This window comes from Carya illinoinensis, chromosome 1 (genome assembly GCF_018687715.1).
Source record: "Carya illinoinensis cultivar Pawnee chromosome 1, C.illinoinensisPawnee_v1, whole genome shotgun sequence".
NCBI lineage: Eukaryota > Viridiplantae > Streptophyta > Magnoliopsida > Fagales > Juglandaceae > Carya > Carya illinoinensis.
This window is the reverse complement of record NC_056752.1, coordinates 2,211,528-2,231,367: the sequence shown is the minus strand read 5'-3', so window position 1 is coordinate 2,231,367 and position 19,840 is coordinate 2,211,528. Positions and strand designations below refer to the sequence as shown.

Here is a 19,840-nt window from a genome sequence, read left to right as displayed (position 1 = left end):
TTTCATTGGGTTTTAGTGTTCACATAAGGGTTGTATGCATTCTTGTGCCGAAAGGGGGAAATGGAATAGAAATTACCGTGAAAATTCTAATATTTCTCTGGCATGGAAGATAGCAGACAAAGTCAATCACTGTTTTGAAAAACCAAGAACGTCGCATTTGCAATTTCTAATACGCAACTATCAAGCATGGCTCAAGTAAAAAGTTTTCACCTTTTAGGAGCATCTTCAGTGCGCTGTAACCTCTATAATTGTCAGGGCATCAGTTCTATATACAGCAGTAACAAACACAATATCAAATCCCCCCCCCCCCCCCCCCCCCCCCCCCCCCCCCCCCCCTCTCTCTCTCTCTCTCTCTCTCTCAAATGACTGGTAAATGCCAAGACTTGTTATCTCCCACTTTCCCCACTACAAACCAAACAACAACATTGGTGAAAAAGAAGGAACCTGAGCAACAAGCTTGCCATCACTTTATTACTATTAAGACGTTTGTCATGGGACAAACAGGAGAGGCGCTTTCTTGCTGGTACCCTTCTTTCTCCACAACAGCTTTCTCCATAAACTCCCACCTCCCCGTTTTTTGCTAGCCACAATAGCAAGGCTCCTGGCTGAGGTGTTGTCATCCTCGTATCTAACCCCATTTAAGACGACAATATTTTCTGGAGGCTGGAATGGCCCGTTAATTTTTCTTGTGAAATTTCCATCTATTTCTTTGGTCTTTGGAGATTGAAGATTCTTAGCTACAGCATCATCCTCCGCTAGCATCTTATCAAGTAAAGACGTGCGCTGGTTCATGATCTTATCCTTGGGTGGGGCTGGCATTGTAGCTGTGGTGGGGGTGGTGGGCATGGGGCTAGCTATGACCTTGTCAAAAAGGGCGGCTTCCTTTGGTGCAGCCAATGCCTTCAACTGCTTTCCAAGGTTTAGGATCTCTCCTGGCACTCTGCCAACTTCTCTGAAGCAGCTGTAATCTCCCAATCCTGCAAGATTGATCAACAGCACTATACTAAAGACCACAGTAATGTGCTAAAAATGCAACTTCAGTACTACCAAGTAAATATTGTAACGTTCATAAATTAGATGACCTTGGTAATAGTGATATTAAATATATTACAATAAATTTCTCTCATTTGCTTTTGTTTATTTTATTTTCAACATTAAGTCCTCGCTTTTTGCCAATGACAGATCCTCCTGTGCCATTCAAAAAGAGAAGAGAGGGGGTCGTAAAGCAAACCTAGCATTCTGTTTATTAGTTTTTATTTATAAAAACTAATTTTTTGTAGTCTGAAGTATATTCTCTCCAAGCAACAAGAAAAGTTTACCACTTAATACCTTCTCTGCATTGTAAATGTTCATCGATTATTTGTATACACTTCCAAAGACTACATTCTAGTGAGGCAGCTTCAGTTGTCATTAAATGTACCGGACCGTAAAAAAGATAAGAAAAATATGGAGTATTTCCCCCACAATCAAGGTACATCTAGTAAGAAAATAAGAACTTACAGTCCGAAGTTGCTTTTCTTCCTGATTGGGGTCACTGCTCGGGCTTCCTTCTTTGCAACGCTAAACATACATCAGATAAAAGAGAAACCTCAGTAATTCAAATAATTAGAAGTAAAAAATATTTTAAAAGATAAGTCAAATCGTAAAAAAAAAAATCTAAATATAAAGGTATATATATATACATACTAGTACCTTTCAAACTGGAGCTGCAGTTCAAGACATGTGGCCTCTAATTCTTCACAACAGTTCCTTTTGTCATCCAGCTCCACTTCTAGTGACGAAAACTTCTGTTGTGCTTCATTCAGTTCCACTCTGGCCACTGTAAGCTGTCTGTCAAGATCTTCATTTGTCAACTTGTGACTTTTGATTTGATTCTCAATCCTTTGTGTCGATTTTTTTAGAGTTTCCAGCTCTGTTTGCAAGCTTGCAATGGTTTTTTCGGATTCATGGAGCTGACTCATCAAGGATTCACTGGTATCAGTAGCTGACTGAGGCCTTCCTTCCAAGTCTTTCTTTGCAGACTTCAAATTCATAAGACGATTGCCATTTGAAGCAGCAGTGAGGGGCAAATATGATAAATATTCTCTTGGAACACGTCCTGCTTCGGAAAAATGGCCAATTCTTCCAACTTCTGCCTCGCTTTCACTTCGTGATTCATCACAATCAAAATGCTTCATAATCGCCTCCCTCATGTTGGAAACATCTTATAGGGAAAAGCAATGGTTCATAATCCACTCTAAAGAAATAGTTAATTCTTGGGCAAATTTGTCAATATTAGCCCTTCCACTCAACAGATCATCACAAATACGAACAAATTGTTGTAAAACAGCACCGAGTTCAGAAATTGTCCACTGGAAAACCCGGACCATGTACCCAGACGCTGTTTCCGAATTCTTGCATGTGAATGTATTGCCATGCTTTCTGGCCAACGTATCGGGGTTATCATAATCCAGAGATGACAAACTGATCCCTTCAATAAGCTCAATTATTTTTCCTATTGACTTTCTAAGATCCAATTGCAACTGCGGGTTGCTCTTTTCTGTCAACGAGACGTCAACATCTGATAAAACCATAGCTATTATAAAATAAAAATTCTATGTATAGTTATTTTTGTAGATTCTTTTGTGCACTTCAGTGATATGATTAGTTGTGTATTAAAAAAAAATTAATCCAACCAATCATATCAGTAGAGTGCGCAAGGAGTATGCAAAAATGACTGTACGTAGTATTACTCATTATAAAAAGATATCATATTATTAAACTTTGTTATTCACAATAATTTTTTATTTTTATTTTTACACAATATTACATCGCTATTATAAAAAGGGAGCATCACACTTATACAGGCCATTGAACTAATTGCCTGGAAAAAATGCAAACAACAACACAGGTATTTATATATTCCAATCTCAAATTTTTTTGGCACCCTTCCCATGAAATCGAATGGATTGAAGTAATATTATGTATAATCATTGAATGCATAAATGTCATGTAATTGTTTTAAAAAAGATTATGATTAATTATTAAAAAATTAAATTTTTTTCATATAAATTCATTATTTACTCATTTTAAAAAAAAAAATTATACGATAATTAGATACTTCACGACTGCAAATATTATTATTTTTTATTTTCTTTGATTTCACCAATATTTATTTTTGGACTCAAATCTAGTTAATATTCCACCATCTTTGTTCTATCTGTATCGAGAATTTCATAAGGTGATAGCCTGCATAAACTCTGCATCCTTTGCCATCGCATCCAATGTCTCTGGCAAAAGGCAAGCTTCGAAATCAATGCTACCCTCTTCCTTCCCAGGGAACACCATTAAATTTCCTTCGAACTTTAGCGAAACACCGTTTCGCACTGCGACCGGCCTTCCCCAACCAAAATCATTACCGTACACATTGAATCGTGGGGAGTTTCCGGTGAGCAGTTTGGTACTTCTCATGCCACTAAACTTTACCATCCTAGGGTTTTTCGACCAATCAACCAAGAACTTCCTCTGTTCTTCTTTAATTTTTGAAGCAAGCATATTATTTATATGCCAAGCTGCCCAACCATGTCCGTGCTGTATTAGATCTCCTACTGTGCTTGTGGCCATCCCCACTTGGGCCGCATTCCCGAAGTACTGATTCGGCAATGGCGGGTGCATTCTTTGCCTCACCCCCACAGCAATCAAGTACTGAACCTCTTGATCATCATTCAGACGACGACTACGAGTTATGGATAGCCAAAAATAACCCAATAGTGCTTGCAAAGATGAGATCTTGTCAGTGTTCATTTCAGCGTTGGCCTTTGCTTTAAGTTCTGCTATCTTTTCTTTTGGAAAATGGAAATACCTCTGTTGCAGCGGTGGATGAACGACCCTCTCAACATTTTCTTTGTAAGGGTTTGGTATGTGGAGGGGGAAGTCGATGATACCGTCAAAAAAACTACGTTCGAATATTGGGAGCGGTGTCGATTTAACGTCATAGGAACCCCGGGAGATTTCGGACCAAGTATTGAAGAAATGCCAGAATGAAGCGCCATCGGCAACCGCATGATTTAGTGAACAACCGATGAAGAAGCCGTCGACAAGGACGGTTACTTGAACAGAGAGCAATGGCTTGGAATTAGTGCTTTCGTAGTTGAGAACACGATTCATAAGAAAGAAGGATTCCACAATTTGTGGAACGTAAATGGGGTCAAGAATATCAGCTACAGTGACGCCGTCTGCAACTGCATGGACGAACTGGACTCCAAGATTATTGCAATCCACGAAGAAACTGGCGGTCTTATCGTCGTTTTCGATCATGACGAGGCGGCCGGCAAGGGGATAGAAAATGTCCAGTGTTCGGGAGAGGGAGGCTTTTAGGTGATCAATCACATCGTTTTTGGGTAAATGATGAGCATCTTGTTCTTGTGAAGGTTGAGGTTTGAGATGGAAGAGGAGGCCACCTTGCACATGCTCCTGCAAGAGCAAATTGAGATCCCATGGAGTTAGCTCCATCCTTCGAATTGAGTTACTCGTGGATCGGATGGTATCGGTTGAAAGGAAGCGAACCATGTTTTTCTGCATTCTGCTAAAGGAATGAAGTGCGTACTTGTGCTGTAACCTCCATTTTTCATGATATTTATAGGCAAATTATTTGCTAATAAACTAAGTTTTGATGAAGCTAACTAGATCAGCAAACGAAGGAGTATGGTCAAAGGTATATATCAAATTAATTACGAATGTGGTAGCTAGATTTGTATATAATACTATTTTTAATATAAGTAATGATTTATACAAATTTTAAATAGATAAGTTACGTGCAGTCTCTTTGCTAAAAAGAGTGGATCCCACTGTGAAAAGTGTTAAAAACTTATTTTTTATTTTTAAGAAAAATCTAATTGTAAGCAATTATGTGTACTAATGAGCACATATATTCAACGTGATTGGTTAGAAAGTTAAATTTTAATGAAAATGAAGCTAATTTAAATTTTAAATATGAATACAACAGCATTGATATGCGGATTGGTATGTAGATTTGCTTGTATGTAACAAATTTTTTTTTTTTTTAAATTATGATTCATCTTTTTACAAATGTTCTGTGTACATAGGATTTATTTATTAATTTGTACTTAATATTACTTATTATAGATGTGTTAGTTGTCATTTATGAGCTGCAAAATGCTAGAAACTTATAATTGTTTTGTTATATACAAACAAAGTTACGTATTAATTTGCATATCAATACTGATTTTTTCATATTTAAAATTTAAATTAGCACTGTTTTTAATAAGATTTACTTTTTAACCAATCACATTAAATCGGTACACATATTAATACACAATTATATTTGCAACTAGATTTTTCCTATAATTAAAGTCGGTAAAAGAAAGGTGTATAGGTGTGTTAGTTGTGTTACTCATTTTTCCTATAATTAGTTGCGTTACTCATTATAGATGTGTTAGTTGTCATTTATGAGTTGCAAAATGCTGAAAACTTATAATTGTTTTGCTATATATAAATAAAGTTACGTACTAATCTGCATACCAATACTGATTATTTCATATTTAAAATTTAAATTAGCACTGTTTTTAATAAGATTTACTTTTTGACCAATTACATTAGATTGGTACACATATTAATGCACAATTATATTTGCAACTAGATTTTTCCTATAATTAAAATCGGTAAAAGAAAGGTGTATAGGTGTGTTAGTTGTATTACTCATTTTTCCTATAATTAGTTATGTTACTCATTATAGATGTGTTAGTTGTCATTTATGAGCTGCAAAATGCTGAAAACTTATAATTGTTTTGCTATATATAAATAAAGTTACGTACTAATCTGCATACCAATACTGATTCTTTCATATTTAAAATTTAAATTAGCATTGTTTTTAATAAGATTTACTTTTTGACCTATTACATTAGATTGGTGCATATATTAATGTATAATTATGTTTGGAACTAGATTTTTCCTATAATTAAAGTCGGTAGAAGAAAGGTGTATAGGTGTGTTAGTTGTGTTACTCATTTTTCCTATAATTAGTTGTGTTACTCATTATAGATGTGTTAGTTGTCATTTATGAGCTGCAAAATACTGAAAACTTATAATTGTTTTGTTATATACAAACAAAGTTATGTACTAATCTACATATAAATACTGATTCTTGCATATTTAAAATTTAAATTGGCACTGTTTTTAATAATATTTACTTTTTGATCAATCACATTAGATTAGTGTACATATTAATATACAATTATATTTTCAACTAGATTTTTCCTATAATTAAAGTCGGTAGAAGAAAGGTGTATTAGGTGTGTTAGTTGTGTTACTCATTTTTCCTATAATTAGTTATGTTACTCATTATAGATGTGTTAGTTATCATTTATGAGCTGCAAAATGATGAAGATTTATAATTGTTTTGTTATATAAAAATAAAGTTACGTATTAATCTGTATATTAATATTAATTTTTTTATATTTAAAATTTAAATTAATATTATTTTTAATAAAATTTATTTTTTAATCAATTATATTAAATTAATGTACATATTAATACATGCTAAAGTCGGTAAAAGAAAGGTATACAGGTGCATATCAACTTATATAGGCAGATGCGTTGGTGGTACTTTTCGTGGGACGTGCATTATAGTTAGTCGGTCATAGGACGAGTATAATTCGAGTGAATGGGGGGTAGGCTTTTAATATGTTTAATTAAGTACCACACGAGGAGTAGATCCGTAGAGTTTTTGGATGTTGAAAATAAAATGAAATAAAAATTTTATGAATAGTAATAAAATAATTTTTTGTGAATAATAATGAGATAATTTAAATTAAATATTTATTAAATTTTGGAAAGTGAGAGAGTAATTTTTTAATATTTTTATTTTTGAATTTGAAAAATTGACTTATTTTTTTAATTAGAAATTTATAAAAATTATAATTATTAAAAGTTTGAAAAAATTAAAAAAATTTAAAATTAATATTTTATTTAACTTTTAACTTTACCTCAACTATCGTATCAAATAAAATATAATTAATATTGTCCTGATGGTTTTTGTATGCAACTGTGGATGGTACTACACTAACCACAAAATCGCAAAAATGTTTTTTTATAAATATCATTCTCTTCCACGAGAGATGATTGAAAATGGAGTCCTCGTATTTTCAATTTCTTCGGAAAAAACCTTACAAAATAAGCAAAATTGTTAATTATTGAGAGTTATGTGTTGCAAACTTTTGAATGACGTAGCACGAAGGCCGGCAGGTAAACGGGTATCAACTGAACTGACCAATTAATATTGTACGTAATTAATTAGTAGGTGTGAGATGAGGTTGAATCGAAAATGATGGAAGGAGGTTTGGATAATAAATTGAGATTAAAGTTAAATAAAATAATATTTTTATTTTAAAATTTTAAATTATTTATTATATTTTATTTATAAATTTAAAAAAATTAAAATTTAAAACCTAACGTTTGCTTGCTCATGTGCTTTGTTAATGGAAGTGCTCATTATTTCAAAACAAAAATGGGCTTTAATATATCATGAATAAAAGAAAATTAATATTTATATTTTAAAAGTGTGCAACGTATTTATTTAAAAAAATTAAAATTTATATAAAAAATTAATTTTTAATAAAAAATTTTATTTTTATTTTAGAAAAGTGTATGAAATTTGGACGTCTAAAACTATGTCTAACGTTATTCTAAATAAAATAGCTAGTGGGCTAACTGGGCATAGCATGGTAGATCGTGTCGGGCCTTGACTTGGGCCCATGACAATTCATGGATCCACTGAGACCGAAAGAAAGAGAAGATAAAAGAAAGACGAACCGATAAGCACCAAAAGAAATCGGTTGCTGAAAGAATGAAGCTTGGTGGCGGAGTGGTGTACGGTGGTCCAAGTGGCGCCGCTCTGCCCACTCTGCTTCTCGGCCATGGAAGAACTCGTCTTCGTTGCTCTGCTTTCTCTCCAGCTCCCGGTAAGTCTTAATCATCAAACATCAAATTTATTTGCGCACGTAATGTAATGCAATGTGCGAATGGATTTGAGGTTAATTAACGTACCATTCGCGTGGTTCTGATTTTGGGAAGTGCTTGAGTTTCATAGTTGGCCTTGTTGAAAATGTAGACCACATGACTTTCATAAAGGATGTGGCGGCGGCTCAGCCTCCCGAGCATCTGGGTCAGTTGCTGAGAATGCTTAAGACTAGAGGTGGGTCATCATCCATTGCTCGAACTCTTAATCTTTTTGTTTGGTAATCGGTAAATTTTATTGAAAAATGAATATTATTCATATAGTTCAGTTAAAGGTTATGTTGTTCCTAGATTTTCCAGAGGTTGATAACATTTTTTTTCTCGTCATTGGGATTTAGTGTTGTTATTATACATCTTGTTACATTATTGTGTAGTGCATATGTCCAATTCCAAAATAGCAAAACTTCAATCATTTCAATTTGTTGTTTCCTTCAATGCCGTGTTAGACAGTTTCACGCGTGATGAAATCTCGTAGAGAGTAATAAAGTAATTACAATGAGAGTGAGTAGCTAATATAATACTATTGCGTCTGAACCCATAAACTTAACTTTTGGCTTCTTGTCACTTGAAGGCCATCCAGGTTTCTATTTCCCCTGCATTATTCATCACAGAATTTATACTTTTCTATGAAAAATGTAGTCGCAGAACTTTTGCTTGCGATTCTTTCTTTTTACCGATTGAAAAAATATTTGCAGAATTTTTTTAGCATGCGAAAACACAGTACTAAGTTACAGAACTTGGAGATTAAATACTTTGCCTCAGAATGAGAATTCATGCTTATAATTGAATGGGGCATTTTGGGTCCTTGATTTTTGTAGTCTTTGATCAGCAATCTCGTCAGACCGAAACATTCTATGAATTGTGTCATTGCAAAGAAAATGTCTGATATTACGAAAAAAAACTAGTTGCAAGCTCAATTGTGTACTAATATGTGCACCAATCTAATGTGATTGGTCAAAAAATAGATTTTATTAAAAACAGTCCCAATTTAAATTTTGAATATGAATGGATCAGTATTGGTACGCAGATTAGTTCACAATTTTTCTTGTACATAGCAAAACTTCTGATATTATATGGGTCTTTGAGATTTTATCTACTTCCAGTGTTGTCTTCCTTCTTACTGTGCATACAAACATGCGGCAAGAGTCTCATGCCTTCCTCAAGTTTTCACTTTTCACCATCTATGTTTGCTGATGTTTCCTTGATATTCTAATCATGAATTTCCTCTGTCAAAAGTCTCGGCATCCAGGGAGCCAAAAAATATGGATCAGATGCATATACACTGCACAAGTACCATAAAATGACCAACACTTACCCCATGAGTTCTATACTTTTATATGTAGGAATACTTCTTGTTCCCCGTTCTCATAACTCGGAATCCTAATGTGATTCTGCATATTTATTGATCGTAATAGGTGAATCCATTTTGTCTCCTGGAGCCAAGCAGGGGTTAATCCCCCTTGCCATTCCACTGACAAAAAACAGCTCAGGTATAGCTATGTCATTGCATGTATTTGGCACTGCATATACCTCAGAAATATATTGAGCTGAAGCGTTATATCATTGCCTTGTTATTAGGTGCTGTAACTGCACTGCTGAGATGGCCTACAGCTCCACCTGGGTATGTATAATTCACAACAATTTTGTGGATAATTTTGTTCTGCTTGATTGATCTTTGATACCCACAGGATGGAGATGCCAGTGGTGGAAGTCAGAAAGCATGGAGTATGGCTTTTAGCCAAGAATGTTAGTGACGTGTGAATATTCTTGTGCATTACAGCATGGATAGAATCCACTATAAATGCCTTTTCGTTTTGCCCCTCTTCTGGATACAGGTAGACCGATTTATGCACAGAATATTAGTTGAAGAAGATGCCAACAGCCCTTCACAAAGCAACGACGAGCTATTTCATGCTGCAGCTGATGCTGGGGAGAAACTTTACAGAAAGGGTGACTATGCCAAGTCTCAGATCTCAAATCTAGATGTCTACCTCTTAAAAAAGGTATAATAAGGATTTCTGGTGGTACTCAACCATTGAATATGGTACTTGCACTGTTATGGATCTCAAATAGATTGTTAGAAACAATTCATCTTTCAGGTTGGTTTGTTTCCAGATGTCTTAGAGCGTAAAGTGAAGCGCCATTTTGAAGAGGGTGACCATGTAAGATGACTGATTTGGTGATGCTGTTTCTAAGTGGTATTTGGTTAGTGAAACATAAAATGTTAATTACTTATATGTGCTTTGTGAAAGGTTTCAGCTTTGGTGACTGGAGAATTTTATACCAAGAAGGAGCATTTTCCAGGATTTGCTCGACCATTTGTGTTCAATGCAGAGGTTTTACTGAGGTTCCCAGTATCATCTCTTACTGGCATCTCTCAGGAGTTCTAAACTTTTACTACATGCTTAGCTTTCATCCTCAAAGGAATTATTTTGGGCTATTTTATAGGGTTGGTCGTAAACTAGAAGCTAAAGACGCTGCCAGGGGAGCCCTAAAATCGCCATGGTGGACTTTGGGCTGTAAGTACCAGGTGTGGACCCTTTGCATGATATTTCCCGCATTGACTTTATAAGCTCTCTCTTATTTTGTTCTTTTCATATTCTCCTTTTTTGGTACTCTATGCAAGATTAGTCTACATGCAGGAAGTAGCAGAAATAGCACAATGGGAGGATGAGCAGATTGAGTACATTAAGGAGAAAGTGACAGAAGAGGGAAAGGAAGCTGATCTTAGGAAGGGAAAGGCGCCTGCTCAGGTACTAATACTTGCAGCTCAGTTACCTTCTCTGTTGGATACTATGGATACTCCAAGTGTCAAATCCATCTGAGAAGAATCATAACGGTAGTGTATGCCATCTTCATCCGTTCTACTTCTTGAAATCAAATGTGTAGGTTGCATTGGACGAAGCTGCCTTCTTGTTGGATTTATCCTCCATTGAAGGGAATTGGGATGACTCCGTGGAAAGGATTGCTGAATGTTATAAAGAGGCAGGACTCCCTGATGTTGCGAAATTTGTACTGTACAGAGATTGAGGAGGGAGTTATCCGTTTCTTTCTCTAGCACTTTCTGTAAGCAATCTTATATACCTGTATAAGGTCAAATTTTGGATGTCATTATTGCTACTGAACGCAGAAGGGAATCATTTAGAAGTGTTTTTGACTTATGGGCTCGTTATCGAGTATCATTATCAATTCATTTTTATTTGAAAGAAGCTTTTATTTATTTATTTTTTGAAGTTTCAACTGGTGATCAGGTGCCGGCTTTGGGTGGCAGACTAACCACTAGTTTGAAATACGGCGGCGAATTTTGCTCGCTGAGATGTGGCATATGCATCATGGGTTCATGGTGGTACTATAGGAAAAATAATGGAATATTGTACTTGATAAAAGGATCACGTCGAGTTTATGTCTGTATTCAAGGAATTTTAAGTTGACTCTCATTTCGCAGTATGGGAGTTGTGAAAATTCTGTGTATACCAAAATGCACATAGAGCTGAGAATTATTGCGTATGCTCGTCCTACCGTGCTGCAGAAATCTACCCAAACCAAATTATAGGCTTTGAATCCTTTTTTCATTGGGTTTTAGTGTTCACATAAGGGTTGTATGCATTCTTGTGCCGAAAGGGGGAAATGGAATAGAAATTACCATGACAATTCTTCTATTTCTCTGGCATGGAAGATAGCAGATAAAGTCAATCACTGTTTTGAAAAACCAAGAACGGCGCATTTGCAATTTCTAATACGCAACTATCAAGCATGGCTCAGGTAAAAAGTTTTCACCTTTTAGGAGCATCTTCAGTGCGCTGTAACCTCTATAATTGTCAGGGCATCAGTTCTATATACAGCAGTAACAAACACAATATCAAATCCCCCCCACCCCCTTCTCTCTCTCTCTCTCTCTCTCTCATATGACTGGTAAATTCCAAGACTTATTATCTCCCACTTTCCCCACAACAAACCAAACAACAACATTGGTGAAAAAGAAGGAACCTGAGCAACAAGCTTGCCATCACTTTATTACTATTAAGACGTTTGTCATGGGACAAACAGGAGAGGCGCTTTCTTGCTGGTACCCTTCTTTCTCCACAACAGCTTTCTCCATAAACTCCCACCTCCCCGTTTTTTGCTAGCCACAATAGCAAGGCTCCTGGCTGAGGTGTTGTCATCCTCGTATCTAACCCCATTTAAGACGACAATATTTTCTGGAGGCTGGAATGGCCCGTTAATTTTTCTTGTGAAATTTCCATCTATTTCTTTGGTCTTTGGAGATTGAAGATTCTTAGCTACAGCATCATCCTCCGCTAGCATCTTATCAAGTAAAGACGTGCGCTGGTTCATGATCTTATCCTTGGGTGGGGCTGGCGTTGTAGCTGTGGTGGGGGTGGTGGGCATGGGGCTAGCTATGACCTTGTCAAAAAGGGCGGCTTCCTTTGGTGCAGCCAATGCCTTCAACTGCTTTCCAAGGTTTAGGATCGTCTCCTGGCACTCTGCCAACTTCTCTGAAGCAGCTGTAATCTCCCAATCCTGCAAGATTGATCAACAGCACTATACTAAAGACCACAGTAATGTGCTAAAAATGCAAATTCAGTACTACCAAGTAAATATTGTAAAGTTCATAAATTAGATGACATTGGTAATAGTGATATTAAATATATTACAATAAATTTCTCTCATTTGCTTTTGTTTATCTTATTTTCAACATTAAGTCCTCGCTTTTTGCCAATGACAGATCCTCCGGTGCCATTCAAAAAGAGAAGAGGGGGTTGTAAAGCAAACCTAGTATTCTGTTTATTAGTTTTTATTTCTAAAAACAAATTTTTTCTAGTCTGAAGTATATTCTCTCCAAGCAACAAGAAAAGTTTACCACTTAAAATACCTTCTCTGCATTGTAAATGTTCATCGATTATTTATATACACTTCCAAAGACTACATTCTAGTGAGGCAGCTTCAGTTGTCATTAAATGTACCAGATCGTAAAAAAGATAAGAAAAATATGGAGTATTTCCCCCACAATCAAGGTACATCTAGTAAGAAAATAAGAACTTACAGTCCGAAGTTGCTTTTCTTCCTGATTGGGGTCACTGCTCGGGCTTTCCTTCTTTGTAACGCTAAACATACATCAGATAAGAGAGAAACCTCAGTAATTCAAATAATTAGAAGTAAAAAATATTTTAAAAGATAAGTCAAATCATAAAAAAAAAAATCTAAATATAAAGGTATATATATACGTACTAGTACCTTTCAAGCTGGAGCTGCAGTTCAAGACATGTGGCCTCTAATTCTTCACAACAGTTCCTTTTGTCATCCAGCTCCACTTCTAGTGACGAAAACTTCTGTTGTGCTTCATTTAGTTCCACTCTGGCCACTGTAAGCTGTCTGTCAAGATCTTCATTTGTCAACTTGTGACTTTTGATTTGATTCTCAATCCTTTGTGTTGATTTTTTTAGAGTTTCCAGCTCTGTTTGCAAGCTTGCAATGGTTTTTTCGGATTCATGGAGCTGACTCATCAAGGATTCACTGGTATCAGTAGCTGACTGAGGCCTTCCTTCCAAGTCTTTCTTTGCAGACTTCAAATTCATAAGCCGATTGCCATTTGAAGCAGCAGTGAGGGGCAAATATGATAAATATTCTCTTGGAACACGTCCTGCTTCGGAAAAATGACCAATTGTTCCAACTTCTGCCTCGCTTTCACTTCGTGATTCATCACAATCAAAATGCTTCATAATCGCCTCCCTCATGTTGGAAACATCTTGTAGGGAAAAGCAATGGTTCATAATCCACTCTAAAGAAATAGTTAATTCTTGGGCAAATTTGTCAATATTAGCCCTTCCACTCAACAGATCATCACAAATACGAACAAATTGTTGTAAAACAGCACCAAGTTCAGAAATTTTCCACTGGAAAACCCGGACCATGTACCCAGACGCTGTTTCCGAATTCTTGCATGTGAATGTATTGCCATCCTTTCTGGCCAACGTATTGGGGTTATCATAATCCAGAGATGACAAACTGATCCCTTCAATAAGCTCAATTATTTTTCCTATTGACTTTCTAAGATCCAATTGCAACTGCGGGTTGCTCTTTTCTGTCAACGAGACATCAACATCTGATAAAACCATCGCTGAAGATTTATTTGATGCTTTCTCTGAGATGTAGCCACTCAGGACTGGGGCATTAAATGCATCAGGATTGTTTGATCTTTCCCCTGCATCAACAACACTGATGGAATTTGGACTATAGATACATGGCAAAGCTTCTCTGATATCCTCAAGTAATTCATCCAGGTTTCTCTGCGTGATGCGGTTTTGCTCCAATAACACTTTTAGTATATCCTGAAGCCAACCTGGAACTTTACTGATAGATGTATCTTTGGACCTGATTTCCTGGTTTGACACATTGAAGCCTGATTCAGAGTCAGACAATGGAACTATCTGCATTCCAGCTAACTCTGAGGAACTCTCATCCAAGGGGCGAGAAATTGCATTAGCTTCAAGTGAAGAAGCCTGAGAACTCCCAAATGGTTTATCAACAGAGACTAAAGCTAATCTTTCCATCTCAACGAAGTCATCCATCAGGTTGATGTCTGAAGTTCCAATAGTTTTAGATGATGGTGAACCCTTTTGTTTTCCATTTCGAAAGTGTTCCAGTTCTGTAATCAAAGCAGAAGCCCACGATTCAGCACAGCTAACCTTATCATCACTGCCAATGTCAGACATTGATGCCAGAGAGAGATCATGTGACATAAGAGCAATCCTTGTTGGCTCTACAATGCTCTGACCTTTGGACACTTCTTCAAGCTGCGATTCCACTTGTGATAATTGAGATGCTGAACGAGCATACATTACCCTCGAAAATTGCAGTTCATTGGCTTTTTTATGAAGGGTTTCCTTGAGATTCTTATTCTCTTCTTCCATAGCACATAATTGGTCAGCAAGAATACCAATCCTTTTAGTTGGATTCTCAGGAGAGTCATCAACTACAGAGTCAACCATGAAAGCAGTTGTATTCAACTTCCTTCTCCTCATGTCAACTGAATCCCTTCCCAGCATCTCAACTTCATTTTTCATTTTTGCTAAAGCAGCAGGTCCTGGCAGTCGCTTCCTGACTAGGAGACGCAACCTCTGACACTCTGATTCTAACTTTGCTATTTTCTTCACACTCTCTAGGTGTTGCTTGTGAGATGCATCAGCTGTTCGACGATTAAATTCTCTTTCCTCATTTCGGATCTCAAGCTCCTTCTCGAGGACTCGAACCTCATACTTCAGAGAAGCATTATCTTTCTCCATGGATTGTAATCTAGTCATTAGTGCACTAAAATCTACTTCCTTCTGACTCAACTGTTTATTAACATCTTCAATTGACTTTTCCTTTGCTAAGAGAGCGTTGGTAAGGTGAGAATTTTCAATGCCTATTTTGGCAAGCCTCTTACTGGTCTCTGCTAACTTCTCCTCTAAAACCATCTGAGATTTTTCAAATTCTTTAGACGTCTTCATAACGGCATCGTGAATTCTTTTCTCCTGCTCTTCTCGAACAAAACGTAGCTGTTGCATACATTCCCTGAGTGCCACGTCCAATTGCACTGACCTTTCTTCACCAGCTACTCTCTGTTGCAAAGCTTCATCTAATTCTCGCTTTAGGGATGCTACTTCTGCTTCAGCCTTCTCCCAGTCTTCAAAAAATCAGTCAACAAAGGGATTACTATGCTGTCAAATGAAGACATAATTTAACAGCATCCACATCATAAGGCAATCGGTAATTTTGCGAACCATATACGAAAAAGTTTCACTTTTTGAACAAGAGAAGTACACAGTGCAATCCATACTTTTCCAACAAATTACAAGGGAACTGGAAAGGGGGTAAAACAACATTATATCACCTGAAATTGCTTCCTGGGCTGTCTTTGCGTGCTTCTTCTCAAGTTCATCTTTAGCTTCACACTCGGAGAGGGCTGAAGAAAGCTTATCATTTAGGATTTTCAGGTCTTTCTCCAATTCGGCTTTCTCGGTTAGAAGTGTCTGTATCTAAAGAGAAAAAGAGTCCAGGTACTAATAATGCCTCTTAAGTCCATAAAACAGCTCCCAAACGAAAACGAAAATGATAAATAAATAAATAAATAATCCATATGGAAAATGTTCAGCAAGTGAGGACAGGCAGCAGAAAGCTGCTCAATTGAGAATGCCTCTAGGGATCATTTGTTTTTAAGTTTTCTTTGCTAGTAATGGCAGGGACCAACTTCTGAATGACAATCACTAGGTAAATTCTGGTAAAGCATGTACATCCAGGAACCACACGTGAAGCATATCTAGTATTCATTGGAAGGTACACCACACAGATGCAATCTTTTCTTTCATTAACAAAAGTACAAATTATTTTAACCAAACAAGGAGCCTTAATTTGAGGAGATGGATGATTCAAAGCAAGCCAATGTGTCTCAGTTCTAAAAATCATCCAATGGAAACAAATCCTTCTATTAAAAATTTAAACGTTATGGTAATTTCGTTTTTATGAACATACAACACAAGCTTTTCAGCGATAACCTCCAACTAATGTGCAAAATCAATCTAAAAGCAGAAGGCTTCATGGAAAAGCTTGCAGATAAAAGTTTCTCAGTTCTAAAAATCTGATTCAGATGTTTATCAGCCAGCCCCTCCTCCCTTTTGGAATACTAATTAGCAGGACCCCCCAATAAGAAAAAGATAGAAATAGTTGATTCAAAACCTGATTCCATCAAGACTAATGACTAAAAAAATTCACTTTGCTTGGTCCCCTGCCTTGAAGCGATGCATAGCAAATTATTATCTATGTTAAATTTCCATCCTTAAATCTACATACATTTTTTTTTTTTTAATTGTAGTTCAAAAAGTCGATCATCTGATAACTGAAATTTACCTCCTTAATAAAGTGAAAACTTCTATCACTAGACTAGGTGAAATAATCCCAAACACCACTGATTTCAAGCTGACAAAGAAATAACTGACCAAGCAAAACATTAATGAATTACCTCTTCTTCATTTCCTTTTGAAGAGTTGTGTATCGTGTCAGCTGAGATGATGGTCTTCTCAGAAGATTTCTTCCTCCAAAGCCATGTCTTGTGGTCCATTATGCTACCCATTCCAGCTTGAATAGTGAAAGGACTTTATAGAAAGAATCTGCACAGAACATTGAAAGAAAAAATGCATGATTGCTGTTTCATATCAGACACTAATCTGGATCACATAGTCATATACAGTAATCTTAAAAAATCTTCTTGCAACAAACTTTCTTGAAATTATAGTTCCATTCATTAGATATTTTTCAAAATTTTTTAAGAGTAAAGTAAACATTAAAAAGCACAGAGGGATGCCATCTAAGCACACAAGAAGCATACTGTCTCAAGAGCATTGACGCTTTGCCACCAGAAACTGCATCTCAACAGGCCAAAAATTGAAAAGAAATTCGGAAGCATAACAGAAAGCATGCATGTACGTCACTCAGAATGGTTACCGGCCATATGCACTCCACTAATAAGTCAGTTACCACATCCTGAAAAACTGAAGGCAAACAAAAAGGCCATGATACTGCCTATCCCTGTATATACAAATCAAAATCTTAACATTAAAATTTTTTTCTGATGGAACATTCTGAATGTATTTCCCTTCCTCTCCTGAATCTAAAAAAAAAATGCTGCCAAAACAAGAGCATACCACAGTCTCTTCTTCCGAATCAAACCATCAGCAGCACGACAATTTTACTTCCTATAACTAAATTTCGCAAATTCACACAACCTTGTGCCTTCGCATTATGGCATAGACCCCGTATCAAGCATTACATTCAACAGATTTAATTAATAAACGCAAAACTCACAAGCAAGAGGCAAGACCAGTGGTTTTGCCACTAAGCTACAGTCAATAAGGCAGCAAATCTGAATGCTTTTAAGGCTGTCTCTCACCTTTGACAGTGAAGCCACCAGGTTTCACTGCGCATGGGTTATCAGAACCGAGAACAAGGCCTAGAAAGCGGAGATATACTACTCTAGAGTACAAACTTGCTATTTCCAGAAAGCTGCAACAAGCAAAGAGAACCCAGAGACATCATGCATTTATATAATAATGTATAATAATATGTAACAGGTTTCGAACTCACCGACACACCGACTTGCAGAGAGAAATGGGTAGGAGGAAGCAAGAGAATCAGCACAAGCTTATAGAAGAGAGTACTATAACAGTGTCTGCCTGTGTTTGGTAAGTAGGAAAAGTAATACTACCTTCTTAAAAAGAGAGTTGTGGAGTTGAAAAAAACGAGAGAGAGAGAGAGAGAGGGCGGGGGGGTAAAGTGTCGGCTGAGATCTGACGCATAGAAGGGACGCGTTGGTGCGTCCGTGGTCGTTGGTGGTTCGACGGGTTTCGTTGCGTTGAGCGCGGTTTTGGGTTTGCATTTGCTTTCTCTTTTTGATCGAACGGACAGGAAGAGCGGAGGTCTTTGTTGATTGTTCGGTCCGTCCATCAGGTTCTCTGTCTCTATTTTTAATTATTTTCACTTCATTAAATAAATAAATTATAAATATTATTGATGTCACTATATATATATTTCTATGAACAAAAACATAGTTTTCCTTTAGATTTAGGAAATTTTAACAAGGGATTAAAAAAAAGCTTAATATTGTACTTAAATACAATATTAATTTTCTTTTTATAAATAGGCAGGGGGTTTGAACCTAAATTTTCGATTTAAAGAATCGGACTATATGTCATCAAATTACATGCTCTTGACAAAACAAATATTAATTTAAGTAGATTGGTTTTTATGAGAATTTGAGAAATTAGTAGTTAAATTTTGGAAAAAATTTAAGTAATTATAATATCTTAAGGCCTATTTTGTTGGTATGAAATTATTAGCTAATAATAAGTTTTGATATATTATATATATTAATTTTTTTTTTTACAAAAGAAATTAAGATAAGCTCATGAATAATTTTATTTTATTAATTTTGTGTAGAAGGGGGGAAGTATTGTCTTTATTTTAATTTTACAGAGAAAACCTTTTTTTCTTACAGTGAAAAATATTATTTGGGAATTGACAGCCTACCCCCCCCCCTCTCTCTCTCTCTCTCTATATATATATATATATATACTCATTTTATTTGTCTTGGAAGTGGAGTAGGTGACTTTATAACATGGAATAAATGCCATTTTTTTTAAAGAATAATGTTGCATGCTTTTATTTATTTATTATCGTAAAAAATAATAATGTTTTTTTTTTATGTCTCTCTCTCTCTCTCTATCTTTCTTTCTTTTTCCCCCGTTCCTAAGCATGCTGCTTTTAGTCAGAATCGACCATTAAGATAAGATCAAAGATCATCCACATATCATAATATAGTGTGTAATGATTAAGCTTACTCTTGGAATCAGTCTCTGTTAGCTAATTTAATTAAAATAAATATGATAATGACTATTTTGTTGGCCACTGGTCCCTCTCTTTTGCAGTGCATTCCATCGGTTGTTGAGTTTCACCTACAACCAAAACCAATGTGCCCCTATTCTTTATTACTCTTCTTCCTTTTGTTTTTTCTGATCCAATCTTTCTTTGTTACGTGGGACACTTCAACTTTATATGTTATTCTGATGGCTCTTTGCATTTATAAGCAAGCACGATGGGGATGCATGCTTGATAAATTGGATAATGAAGTTTGAGTTTGGCTTCTAAAGTAAATTATTAGAGTAATGATTTGTAAAAGAATAATGTTTTATACAGTAGTAGAATGTATAAATGCTGCGTAATCACTTTGAAAGAGAGTGAACTTTATAATTAAAAAGTTAGTTTTTTTTTTTTTTTATGTGAGTCCTATATTAAT

General features: G+C 35.9%; 4 protein-coding genes across 10 annotated transcripts; 1 reads left to right on the top strand and 3 right to left on the bottom strand.

Annotated features, from left to right (window-relative positions):
* Nucleotides 1-211: 211 nt before the first annotated feature.
* Nucleotides 212-4,595, bottom strand: LOC122305341 (protein ENHANCED PSEUDOMONAS SUSCEPTIBILITY 1-like). Its single transcript, XM_043117781.1, has 3 exons — nucleotides 1,693-4,595; nucleotides 1,501-1,560; nucleotides 212-977 (listed from the first exon to the last, which is right to left on the bottom strand). Exon 1 carries the CDS (start codon nucleotides 4,558-4,560, stop codon nucleotides 3,214-3,216), a length of 1,347 nt encoding a protein of 448 aa, XP_042973715.1. The 5' UTR covers nucleotides 4,561-4,595; the 3' UTR covers nucleotides 212-977; nucleotides 1,501-1,560; nucleotides 1,693-3,213.
* Nucleotides 490-2,192, bottom strand: LOC122293325 (filament-like plant protein 7). Its single transcript, XM_043101872.1, has 4 exons — nucleotides 1,693-2,192; nucleotides 1,501-1,560; nucleotides 1,330-1,334; nucleotides 490-977 (listed from the first exon to the last, which is right to left on the bottom strand). Exons 1-4 carry the CDS (start codon nucleotides 2,190-2,192, stop codon nucleotides 490-492), a joined length of 1,053 nt encoding a protein of 350 aa, XP_042957806.1.
* A 3,205-nt stretch (nucleotides 4,596-7,800) lies between the features above and the next one.
* Nucleotides 7,801-11,524, top strand: LOC122305310 (protein IN CHLOROPLAST ATPASE BIOGENESIS, chloroplastic-like). 6 transcript variants are annotated; one of them, XM_043117736.1, is made up of 12 exons: nucleotides 7,811-7,958; nucleotides 8,087-8,191; nucleotides 9,429-9,503; nucleotides 9,592-9,634; nucleotides 9,702-9,759; nucleotides 9,849-10,016; nucleotides 10,095-10,175; nucleotides 10,266-10,360; nucleotides 10,462-10,543; nucleotides 10,656-10,766; nucleotides 10,903-11,079; nucleotides 11,265-11,524. In XM_043117736.1, exons 1-11 carry the CDS (start codon nucleotides 7,844-7,846, stop codon nucleotides 11,041-11,043), a joined length of 1,074 nt encoding a protein of 357 aa, XP_042973670.1. In that variant the 5' UTR covers nucleotides 7,811-7,843; the 3' UTR covers nucleotides 11,044-11,079; nucleotides 11,265-11,524. The 6 variants fall into 6 exon arrangements, with proteins under 6 accessions (XP_042973700.1, XP_042973690.1, XP_042973670.1 ...); XM_043117741.1 differs by having other exon boundaries at nucleotides 11,248-11,524; XM_043117766.1 differs by lacking the exon at nucleotides 11,265-11,524 and having other exon boundaries at nucleotides 7,801-7,958; nucleotides 8,108-8,191; nucleotides 10,113-10,175; nucleotides 10,903-11,237.
* Nucleotides 11,525-11,771: 247 nt separating this feature from the next.
* On the bottom strand, nucleotides 11,772-18,350 carry LOC122305301 (filament-like plant protein 7). 2 transcript variants are annotated; one of them, XM_043117715.1, is made up of 7 exons: nucleotides 18,133-18,349; nucleotides 17,939-18,051; nucleotides 17,012-17,159; nucleotides 15,887-16,031; nucleotides 13,249-15,679; nucleotides 13,058-13,118; nucleotides 11,772-12,534 (listed from the first exon to the last, which is right to left on the bottom strand). In XM_043117715.1, the coding sequence occupies exons 3-7, from the start codon at nucleotides 17,120-17,122 to the stop codon at nucleotides 12,046-12,048; spliced, it is 3,237 nt and encodes a 1,078-aa protein (XP_042973649.1). In that variant the 5' UTR covers nucleotides 17,123-17,159; nucleotides 17,939-18,051; nucleotides 18,133-18,349; the 3' UTR covers nucleotides 11,772-12,045. The 2 variants fall into 2 exon arrangements, with proteins under 2 accessions (XP_042973649.1, XP_042973657.1); XM_043117723.1 differs by lacking the exon at nucleotides 17,939-18,051 and having other exon boundaries at nucleotides 18,133-18,350.
* Between the last annotated feature and the right edge of the window lie 1,490 nt (nucleotides 18,351-19,840).

What these genes read in the sequence shown, in the direction of transcription:
- LOC122293325 (XM_043101872.1), bottom strand. Translation starts at nt 2,192, where the DNA reads ATGAGGGAGGCGATTATGAAGCATTTTGATTGTGATGAATCACGAAGT. An exon ending in CTGCAGCTCCAGTTTGAAAG is followed by an intron (nt 1,561 to 1,692) that starts GTACTAGTATGT and finishes ATGTATGTTTAG; the next exon opens with CGTTGCAAAGAAGGAAGCCC.
- LOC122305341 (XM_043117781.1), bottom strand. Translation starts at nt 4,560, where the DNA reads ATGCAGAAAAACATGGTTCGCTTCCTTTCAACCGATACCATCCGATCC.
- LOC122305310 (XM_043117736.1), top strand. Translation starts at nt 7,844, where the DNA reads ATGAAGCTTGGTGGCGGAGTGGTGTACGGTGGTCCAAGTGGCGCCGCT. An exon ending in ATTTTGAAGAGGGTGACCAT is followed by an intron (nt 10,176 to 10,265) that starts GTAAGATGACTG and finishes GCTTTGTGAAAG; the next exon opens with GTTTCAGCTTTGGTGACTGG. An exon ending in AGGGAAAGGCGCCTGCTCAG is followed by an intron (nt 10,767 to 10,902) that starts GTACTAATACTT and finishes TCAAATGTGTAG; the next exon opens with GTTGCATTGGACGAAGCTGC.
- LOC122305301 (XM_043117723.1), bottom strand. Translation starts at nt 17,122, where the DNA reads ATGGGTAGCATAATGGACCACAAGACATGGCTTTGGAGGAAGAAATCT. An exon ending in CAAAAGGAAATGAAGAAGAG is followed by an intron (nt 16,032 to 17,011) that starts GTAATTCATTAA and finishes TTTTCTCTTTAG; the next exon opens with ATACAGACACTTCTAACCGA. An exon ending in AGCCCAGGAAGCAATTTCAG is followed by an intron (nt 15,680 to 15,886) that starts GTGATATAATGT and finishes GATTTTTTGAAG; the next exon opens with ACTGGGAGAAGGCTGAAGCA.